Source organism: Triticum urartu, chromosome 6A, assembly GCF_056163025.1.
Source record: "Triticum urartu cultivar PI428250 chromosome 6A, HENAU_Tu73, whole genome shotgun sequence".
NCBI lineage: Eukaryota > Viridiplantae > Streptophyta > Magnoliopsida > Poales > Poaceae > Triticum > Triticum urartu.
In genome coordinates, this window is record NC_141878.1 from 589,717,853 (window position 1) to 589,728,992 (window position 11,140).

The window sequence follows — 11,140 nt, forward strand, 5'->3', positions numbered from 1 at the left end:
GGACTTAGCAATATTGATTTGAATATATCATATATGTGGACTTAGCAATATTGATTTGAATATATCATATATGAAGAGTGGCCGCACTAACTCAGTTTTTTTTTCTGATTTTTTTACTTCCTGACAATGTAGGTGGCAAAGTAGAGATTGATCAATATACTTGCACCAGTTTGGATTAATCAACTCGTAAAATGTTTGAAGTTGCAAGTGCAGCGAATAAATAAGTTACATGCATGATGCATGTGTGCATGAAGGAGAAATTGGTAGAATTCCAACCGCTTTCCCCGCCATTTTCCTCTCCTCTCCTCTCCTCTCCTCTGCTTTGCACAGCCCCGCGAGGACGAGGGCCACAGGCAGACCACGAGCACCACCAAATCCCAACGTACCAAAACAAGGAATCGATCACCCCGGCATGGCTCCGCTCCTGCGGCTGCTGGCCGGCGTGGCCGCGCTGCTACTCGCCGTGGGCGTGTCCCCGGCGAGCTCCGCCGTGGACCTCGGCGTGAACTGGGGATCGCAGTGCACGCACCAGCTGGACCCCTCCGAGGTGGTCAAGATGCTCAAGGCCAACGGGATCATGAAGGTGAAGCTGTTCGACGCGGACCCCTGGCCCGTCGGCGCGCTGCTCGACTCCGGCATCGAGGTCATGCTCGGCATCCCCAACGACATGCTGGAGGCGATGACCAGCTACGGCAACGCCGAGGACTGGGTGGCGGAGAACGCCACCAGCTACGGGGACAGGCTCAAGCTCCGCTACGTGGCCGTGGGGAACGAGCCCTTCCTCAAGAGCTACAACGGCAGCTTCATGGAGAACACCGTGCCGGCGCTCAAGAACATCCAGAAGGCGCTGGACGAGGCCGGGATCGGCGACAAGGTCAAGGCCACCGTGCCGCTCAACGCCGACGTCTACGTCGGCGACAAGCCCTCCGAGGGCAAGTTCCGGCCCGACATCGACGACGTCATGACCGACATGGTCAAGTTCATGCACGACCACGGCGCGCCCTTCGTCGTCAACATCTACCCCTTCCTCAGCCTCTACCAGAGCGACAACTTCCCCTTCGAGTTCGCCTTCTTCGACGGCGGCCGCAGCATCCAGGACAACGGCGGCGTCAGCTACTCCAACGTGTTCGACGCCAACTACGACACGCTGGTGAGCGCGCTCAAGAAGGCCGGCGTGCCCAGCCTCAAGGTCGTCGTCGGCGAGATCGGCTGGCCCACCGACGGCAACAAGAACGCCAACCCCAAGCTCGCGCGCCGCTTCTACGACGGCCTCCTCAAGAAGCTGGCCAAGAACGAGGGCACCCACCTCCGGCCGGGCAAGATGGACGTCTACCTCTTCGGCCTCTTCGACGAGGACATGAAGAGCATCGCGCCGGGCAACTTCGAGCGGCACTGGGGCATCCTCACCTACGACGGCAAGCCCAAGTTCAGCATGGACCTGTCGGGGCAAGGGAACGACAGGCGGCTCGCCGCCGTGTCCGGCGTGGAGTACCTGCCCAAGCAGTGGTGCGTGTTCGACGACGAGGCCGCCAAGGACGAGGACATGGACAAGCTGGGGGGGAACATCCAGTACGCCTGCGCCAGCGGCGACTGCACGGCGCTGGGCTACGGCTGCTCCTGCAACGGGCTCGACGAGATGAGCAACATCTCCTACGCATTCAACATGTACTTCCAGATGCAGGACCAGGACGTGCGCGCCTGCGACTTCGACGGCCTCGCCAAGATCTCCGACAAGAACGCGTCCACCAAGACCTGCCTCTTCCCGGTGCAGATCATCAGCGCCGCCACCGTCCCGGCACGCCGATGGCCCGCGTCGTCGCTGCTGCTGGCCTTGGTGGTCGCGCATGCTCTCGTGTCATGACGACGGGTTCTATCATGTAGACATCGGAGGAGGAAATCGGATGATTAATTTGTTCCAGTATCTTTTTCCTTAGAAATCTCCACTATTATTAAAAGAGCCAACAAGGGGCAGACGAAAACTGCCCTCCCACGTTCGGCCAAAAGAAAAACGAAAATGTTAACGCCCACACGTGTGGGCGTTGACTATCTTGACCACACGCATCCATCACCGTTCAGTACTATATGCACGAATCTTGACACAATCTGGCTGATTTTCTGTGCCACGTAGGACAAGGCGTGTGTGTGGTGTGTGACATAGTTCACGCACACATCCGTTTTACCACACGGAGGGGCCGGTGTGTGGGCGTTTAGCAGTTCACCCACACACCAGTTTTCAGTCACGCACAAGGGCTGGTGTGCGGGCATTTGTCATCTCGCCCACACGCCCGTCTCCTCTCCCATACGTTAGCTGCTAGTTGCCATGTGTTTTTGCAGCGCATATGGAAACTGCCTCTAGTGTGCTTTATAAGCAGGTGGCAACTCTCTTTTTTTACGCGAGTTGCCATGTGTTTTTGCAAGGTACACGGCAACTGCCTAGTGTGCACGTAAGCATATGGCAACTGTCTTTTACCGAGTTGCCATGTGTTTTTGCATGGTACATGGCAACTGCCCCAACGTGCACATAAGCAGATGGCAACTCTTTCTTTTTACATGGCAACTGCCCTAGCATGCTTGTGAGCACATGGCAACTCTCTCAACTGCCTAGTGTTAGTATGTGGCAACTCCTAAAGTTATGAAATCATGGCAACTACATTAGATCAGACCATACATGGCAACTGCAATTGAGCAACCATGGCAAGTGCAGTTGTCCGACATGGCAACCGTAGTTCAGCGACATGGCAACTGCAGATAAACGAACATGGACGAGGGTCTGGACCATAGCAACTGCGGGCGCGCGGTGGGCGTCACGCGTCGCGTGCGGGACCAGAAGGGTACGAGGCCTGATATACGGGCGTGTGGGCGTTATCAACTTCGCCCACACGCACGCGTGTGAGAGGGTTTAGGAGGGAAAAAAAGATGTGTGTGGGCATTAGTTGTTTTGCCCACACGTAGGTGTGTGGGCTGGTTGCTGTCCATGCTACACGAGGCGTGTGGCACAACTACCCGATACACCACACGTGTGGCAATTATCGGGACCCAAGAAAAAATAAAGTCCACCTAGGAAATATTAATATGCTTACAAGGGAAAACATCACGTAATCTCTGGATGGGTTGTTCAACTGCACAGGAACAAAAAAAAACAGAGCCGGCCCTCCAGGCATCCAGATTGACCTACGCCCTACGCAGCCGCCGAGGCACCCGGCGACGGACGCGACGAGGAGTACGCCCTACGCAGCCGGCGAGGCACCCGGCGACGACGACTACTTCGCCATCACAGGTCTATGCTCTTCTGGACTTCGTGAGGCTTTTACATGCCGCCACCGTCCGGCTTGGTGACGCTTTAAGACGCCGCCGCCCAGGCTATCCTGCCTTATCGCCGTTGAGCTCTTACCACGCCGTTACCGTCCACGAACTCCTCTGCAATGCAGGTGCGCCCTCATTCCCTCTTGTTTCCATCATGCGATATATACTAAAACACATCAGCGGCGGCCAGTCTGTAATTTAACCAACACATGAAAGCAGTGAAGAACCATTCTTACATCCCAGATTTGTTAGACTCTCTGTAAATTGCAGACGAATAATGAGGCACCTATGAAAACTCATCCCTGTAACTGCTGAAGATGAATTTCATAAGAAAATTAGTCACAACTTCCAGAACAAATCACTACTTTTAGATCTGAAAGTCCTCAGTCGGATGCCACTTCAATTATAATTGTATTATAACAATTTGCCATTCATAGGGTTCAAGAACTTCGTATGGCCCCTACCACTCCCAACGGGGCGCGCACACCGTTCTAGGATATAACCAACACCCACTCCTTGGGTACTTAACCCAATCACTCGATTTCTTATTTATTTTGCTCAGCTGCTGAACTGTGTCATGACTTGCAGACCGTAAAGAGATAAAAAGGCAGAGGGAAAGAGAGCGGTATGCACAAAATAGGGATGAGATAAATAAAAGACGGCGTGAAGCCTACAAACAAAAAAAAATGTCGCAGCAGACGTCAATGGACTGGAAAACAAAACACACACACACACAGTTGGCTGTATCACAAGGTAATGAATGTCGACTTTGGTGATGTATAGCCCAATGGTATTGCCATATAATGATCTACTCTTTGTCTATTCAGACGATAATGGGCTGGAGATACGGGGGGAAAGGGAGCAGTATGCACACAATACAGATGAACTATTAAAGGGACAACCCATATCCAGCGAGCATAATAAGCATATTGATGCCATCGCCGATGGCAGTAACATTGTCTCACAGGTGCGAGCTACCGGACAAACGACAGTCACACAACTTCAGACGATAACATGTGTACAAGAGCCTAGACCAAATTCAATGCAGCTCAACGAGAATATTTATGATGACAATGAGACCGATTGGTTGCACAGAAATGATGCGTACCAGATGCAGCGACATTCACGATGATTGCCATTCACCCAGCTGTCAGGGGAGGAGAACCCCCAACTCAGTACAATCGTGAACCTACATAACCCAGATGAGTCTTTACAAAACAAATGTTAGTTCATTGAAATATTTATGCTACAAATATAATATTTCATTCAGCTACAATAATGTCATGATGTACCAATACAATATAAACAACAAAATGGGCCCTCTTTTGAGTGATTGTACTGAGTTGGGGGTTGTCTTTTGTTCATTCAGGTCTATTGTTGCTACAATAATTTGGGCCCTCTTTTGTTCATTCAGGTACAAAGTCTATTTATGGAAGCAAACAACCTGTACCGATCCAGCCAACTTACAATAGTCCAGGAATGGAAACGATCCCTGATGCTCGTCGTGCCACACAGAATCCTCATGGTATATTTTTACTAACACCTGGTTCATAACTTCAATTCATCTCTGATTCTTACTCATTTTTCCCATATAAAATGTTATTATCAGGCGACAACCACGGCGAAGATCCATATGGAATACTAGAGCCTGATGCCCACACGATTAATATTGATGGTATGCATAATTATCATTTTAAGTCTCCTCTCCCCCGGTTACCTTTTTTTCATGTCCTAAGCGTTATTTGAAACACCTTTTGCATTATCGAATGTGTTGGCGGCTAGACTGCTTGGCAGGCGACAACCTTGGAGATGATGACCCTGATGAGGAAGCTAGGATGTTCGCCCAACCAGGTCTATTGTTGCTATCATGATGTACCAATAGACTATATAATACAAAAAAATGGTTTGTTTTGTAAATTAATTTAATGCAAATGTGTACACTTTTCCAGACGTTGCTTTCCAATCCTACCTTGTGGATCGGAATCATGATGATGGAACTCACACTAATGACACTCATGACAGACTATACATGAACCTGCCCAAAAAGCACCATGTCCTTAGAAAAGTTAGCGACTGCTGCCACTGTGGAGCATTACGGTTTCAATACGAGGGGCCTGCATTTTGTTGCAGAAAGGGCAAAGTGGGTGTGTTTACTCCAGAAGTTTCTGACGAATTGAAACGGTTGTTTACAAGTCAATCTGATGAGGATGCTAAATATTTCAGAGAGAATATACGTTATTTCAACTCTCACTTCTCATTCACAACTCTTGGTGTCACTCTTGATCGTCAAGGCAGCACTACCGCACGAACCGGTGTCTACACATTACGTGCGTGTGGCCAGTTGTACCACGCTCTTGATGATCTGATGTCCGGTGAATATGGCCCTCGGCATCTGCAGCTATATATTTACGATACGGATGAAAACTTGATTCACAGGGTTAAGAGGTCTCCAGATCTTAGGCTAGATCTCATACAGAAGATTCTGACAATACTACAACATAACCCTTATTCTCAAGCTTTTAGAAGCATTGGTGCTGTTCCGAATCTGGATGAATATAGGATCTCACTGAACACAGATATCAACCTTGATCAGCGAAGGTACAATGCACCAACTACTTCGCAGGTAGCAGCAATATGGGTTGAAGGAAGTGACCCTCAAAATACCTTTGATAGGAGTGTTGTCATGTACGGCAAAGGAGATTGTCCCGTGTATATTAGAGCATACTATGGCTGCTACGACCCATTGTCATATCCACTATTCTTCCCACGTGGGGAGATCGGTTGGAATCGTTGGATGCCATATATTGGGCTCCCCGATGCCACAACCCAAGGTTCAGTGCATGATTCTGCACCACAAAGGACCCAAGCTACTGATTTTCGTTCAGGTATGATGTTCATAGCAGATTTATATACATATTGGTCAAATTAAAACTTAGACAGTCGTCCATCTTACAGACAACAACATGATGGGAGAACAAGTTGGTCATACCACACAGCTTGAAGACCAGGCCACTGATTTACCTGCAGGTATTGCATGTACTTGCTGTTTTTTATATTCTTATGATTCTATCTATCATACCAACTTTTTTTGTTAATCAATTTTTAGATGACAACGATGATAACCTGGAGGAGTTTGGAGACAATGAGATTAATGCCATAAAATCCAGGAAATTTGTTAGCGCGAGGGAGTACTATTGCTTCAAGCTACAGGTCCGAAAAAAGCTTTTTAACATCATCTTATTCGGGGGGCGCCTTTTCCAACAGTGGGCTGTTGACATGTACATCAAGATTGAGACAATGAGGCTTGACTGGTACTCATGGCCAGAAAATCAAAAGGTTATACGTGCTGACCTATACCAGGTAACATGCTTCTGTTAATACCAATAAATCACATTATATATGATGCACTCATTGCTTCAACCTTGTACACTACTTACCGTCAAATATTGATTCATTATAGGGTCTTGTTGACACCGTCTATGCCGGCGAGTCACGTGGTGATCGGATTGGCAAGAGAATAGTGCTTCCACGTACATTTCCTGGTGGTGATCATGACATGCAGCGCAGGTTTCTGGATGCGATGGCAATAGTACAACGATGGGGTAAACCGGATTATTTTATCACCATGACATGCAATCCCTACTGGAAGGAGATAACTAAGGAAATGTTGCCTGGACAACTACCGCAAGATCGTCCAGACCTTGTGGCAAGAGTATACAGAGCTAAACAGCGAAGTATGATGGACCTACTAATTAAAGGTAAGCATTTCGGAGAAGTTGCGGCTTATGTACATGTCACCGAGTTTCAGAAATGAGGTCTCCCTCATGAGCATATACTTTTAATCATGAAAGCCAAAAGCAAGTTAAGGACCCCAGATGACTATGATCGGGTGATATCTGCAGAGATACCCGACAAGAAGAAATATCCTGTTCTCCATGATCTGGTAGTCAAACACATGTTGCACGAACCATGTGGTGTGCTGAAGAAGAGTTGTCCTTGCATGATAGATGGACAATGTCGGTTTCATTACCCACAAGATTTCTGTGATGCCACATTACAAGGGAAAGATTCATATCCGATCTATAGAAGGAGGGACGATGGGGTTCGAGTTAGGATCAGAGGAGCAGATTTGGACAACAGATGGGTGGTCCCTTACAACCCCTTCCTGCTAATGACATACAACTGTCACATTAATGTCGAAGCATGCTCGAGCATCAAGGCAGTCAAGTACTTGTTCAAATACATCTACAAAGGGCATGATAAGGCATCATTTGCATTTGAGCAAGATATTATCAATGATGGGGGAATCATCAACGAAATCCGACAGTATAGGGATGCATGCTATATATCTCCTCCGGAAGCTATTTACAGGATATTTGGCTTTAAAATATTTGGTGTCAGTCCATCTGTGTTGCAGCTCCAACTTCATCTACCAAACATGCACACAGTTGCATTTAGGGCTTATGAAAATCTGGAAGATGTTGTCGCTCGGCCATCTTCTTCCAAATCCATGCTTACCGAGTACTTTGAGATGAACCAGAAGTATCCAGAGGCACGGAAATGGCTGTACAGAGAGATCCCAGAACATTATAGGTGGATTGCCGGTAATAAGAAGTGGCAACCGAGAAAAAATAATAGACCACAGATTGGAAGACTGGTGTATGCACACCCTACTGAAGGAGAGAGGTACTACTTGCGGGTGCTCCTCAGCCATGTCCGAGGTGCCACTTCATTTGATGATTTTAAAACAGTGAATGGCAATCCATGCAGTTCCTTCAGAGAGGCGTGTGAGCACTTAGGACTCATTGAGCATGACAGGACACTTGATGATTGCATGACAGAGGCAGCAACATTTCAGATGCCTCCAGACCTAACGACGGTTGTTTGCAACTATATTGGTATTCTGTGAGGTAATAGAAATCCGTCAGTTGTGGGACAAACACCTAGCATCGATGTCTGAAGATTACCGCCGTACTCAATCAAATGAGGCTGCACTTGAGCAAATGGTCCTTAGGGATATCAGGGATCTGATGCAATCCATGGGAAAGGATATTAAAATGTATGGGCTTCCGGATTTGGTTGACACAGATGGTTCTTCAGACGCCGAGTATAGGGAGGTAACAGAGGAGAGGCAAGTCAAAGCAGATCAAGAACATCTAGATCTATTCAACTGCCTGAACCAAAAAAGCCAGATATTCTTTGTCGATGGTCCTGGAGGCACTGGGAAGACGTACTTGTACAAGGCATTGCTTGCGAGGGTCCGTTCGATGGGCCTAATAGCGATCGCAACTGCTACGTCAGGTATTGCAGCGTCGATAATGCCTGGGGGTCGGACTGCACACTCCAGGTTCAAAATTCCAATCAAGCTCACTGACAACAACATGTGTAGTTTCACAAAGCAGAGTGGTACGGCAGAGTTGCTTAAACAGGCATCCTTGATAATTTGGGATGAAGTTGCTATGACAAAGCGTCAAGCAGTTGAGACGCTTGACAGATCGTTGCAGGATATAATGGAATGTCCTCTACCGTTTGGTGGAAAGGTTGTCGTCTTTGGTGGGGATTTTAGGCAGGTCCTCCCCGTTGTAACCCGAGGGACAAGAGCACAGATCACGGATGCTACACTTTTGAGATCCTATTTGTGGGAGAAGATCCGCAAGATACGCCTCACGCGTAATATGCGAGCACAAGCGGACCCTTGGTTCCCCGAATACCTTCTTAGGATAGGCGATGGAATGGAAGAAACAATTGGTGGCGACTATGTGCGTCTCCCTGAAGACATTGTGATTGCTTATACCGAGGACGAAGAACCTGTTAACAAGCTCATCGAAGATGTCTTCCCATCCCTACACACCAATGCTATGTCGAGAGAGTATATGAGCACACGTGCAATCCTCTCGACCAAAAACGAGCATGTGGATGACCTGAATGACAAGATGATCTCCAGGTTTCCGGGCGAAGAAAAGGTGTACCATAGCTTTGACTCTATCGAGGATGACTTCCAGAATAATTACACGATTGATTTGCTGAACTCGCTCACACCAAATGGGTTGCCCCCGCATGTGTTGAGAGTAAAAATGAACTGCCCAGTCATTTTGCTTCGGAACCTCGACCCTCATAATGGGCTATGTAATGGAACACGACTTATGATCAGAGCTTTCCAGGATAATGCAATCGATGCGGAGATTGTTGATGGTCAGCATGCTGGAAAGAGGGTGTTCATACCTAGGATCCCTATGTCACCCTCGGAGGACACCTCACTTTCCTTCAAGCTTAAGAGAAAACAGTTCCCCATCCGCCTGAGTTTTGCGATGACCATTAACAAGGCACAGGGTCAAACTATCCCAAACGTTGGTATTTACCTTCTGGAGCCTGTATTCTCACATGGCCAGCTATATGTTGCATTGTCAAGAGGTGTGTCAAGACAGGCAACGCGGATTTTAGCCAAGCCTAACAGGGAGGTTGATAAATCTGGAAGAAGCACCAAAAACATTGTGTACAGAGATGTATTAGAGGGGTGAGGTTCATGCGATCGTTCATGTTTTCTTCGCACCTTTTGCTTTTCTATAACTAATTCTGGACCTAGCACTTATCTTTTTTCTTTACTTCTAGGTTTTTATCAGATCGCAATAATCATGAAAAAAGAAGGATGTCGATTTGACCTTCGACTCTACATATTTGTATCGTTTATTCGTGTGATTTAGTTATTTGTAAATAAAAAGCGCAGCAGCACACCTGAAGTATTGTAACTTTATGATGGCTGGATTTACTAGCACTTATCTTTTTTTTTACTTCTAGGTTTTTATCAGATCGCACTATATTATAATCATGAAAGAAGAAGGATGTCGATGTGACCTCCGACTCTGCATATCTGTGTCGTTTATTTGTGTGATTTATTTATTTATAAATAAAAAGCACACTAGCACACCTGAAATATTGTAACTTTATGATGGCTGGATTTACTAGCGTCTATCTTCTCAATGCAAATTTACCTTTTACTCATGACCAGGGATAATGAGAAAACAAAATTACGAAACTCACCTTGATGGTTACACATCAATGCCAAGAGTTTTCAGCTGTAGTACAACATTTGCGATGTTACATCCTTCAATCTCAGGAATATTAGATTCCGCCGGGTTAGCAAACTCATAACTAAAAGCACTTCGCTGGCCCCTCCTATCCAGCACGGCCACTGATGGTACAATAAACTGGCAAGAGAAAGGACACAAGAATTATATTTCTTTATAGAAAGGTTTAAGCTTTATCTGTACAAAATGGTAAAGGAAAGAAGACACAAAATTGAAGAAACGTTCCAATTAGCTTAACTCGATATTTCTGTATAAAATGTATTACAAAAATAACTCAATTAATTTAATGTGCTTGGGTATAAATAAAAGGAAAAACAATGTGGGGCCTGAGATAAATCAACGGAAAGCGTGGGGCCAGAGATAAATCAAAGGAAAGTGTGGGGCCTGACATAGCGATCACGATTCCCTTTCCTCCTCACGCTATGGAAGTCCTTCCCGTGACTACCGCCTTGTATATTGCCTAGACCTAACGACCTCTCAATCTGGAGCCCAAATAAGAAAAGGGTTTTGCACCGTAGTGTTTCCCTTCAACCTCCCCTGAATCCTGCTTTGCGAGCTCGCTGCCGCATCCTCACACTCCTCCACCGCGAAGGCCTCCACCTTGCTGCACACATCTGCCGGTGGTGACCTATCATCGTCCTCCATGTCTGCGCCACAATCCTCGGAGGCCTGTACGGTTCAATCTACAATAATCATGGTAATGGTATCTCTCTGCAATTTCATCCTATTCATGATTTCGCATCTGCAAAACA

The 11,140-nt window shown here is 47.0% G+C and overlaps 2 protein-coding genes and 1 pseudogene across 2 annotated transcripts; all 3 read left to right on the forward strand.

The window, feature by feature from the left end:
• Nucleotides 1-390: 390 nt before the first annotated feature.
• LOC125515514 (glucan endo-1,3-beta-glucosidase 8 pseudogene) lies at nt 391-2,116 on the forward strand (annotated as a pseudogene).
• A 642-nt stretch (nt 2,117-2,758) lies between these two features.
• On the forward strand, nt 2,759-8,212 carry LOC147966755 (uncharacterized). Its single transcript, XM_087530944.1, has 11 exons — nt 2,759-2,831; nt 3,128-3,277; nt 4,718-4,828; nt 4,913-4,978; nt 5,098-5,154; nt 5,226-6,188; nt 6,259-6,330; nt 6,410-6,513; nt 6,568-6,663; nt 6,764-7,061; nt 7,155-8,212. The coding sequence occupies exons 1-11, from the start codon at nt 2,759-2,761 to the stop codon at nt 8,210-8,212; spliced, it is 3,048 nt and encodes a 1,015-aa protein (XP_087387070.1).
• Nucleotides 8,213-8,255: 43 nt separating this feature from the next.
• Nucleotides 8,256-9,821, forward strand: LOC147966756 (uncharacterized). The gene has a single exon (XM_087530945.1). It carries the CDS (start codon nt 8,256-8,258, stop codon nt 9,819-9,821), a length of 1,566 nt encoding a protein of 521 aa, XP_087387071.1.
• Nucleotides 9,822-11,140: the final 1,319 nt, after the last annotated feature.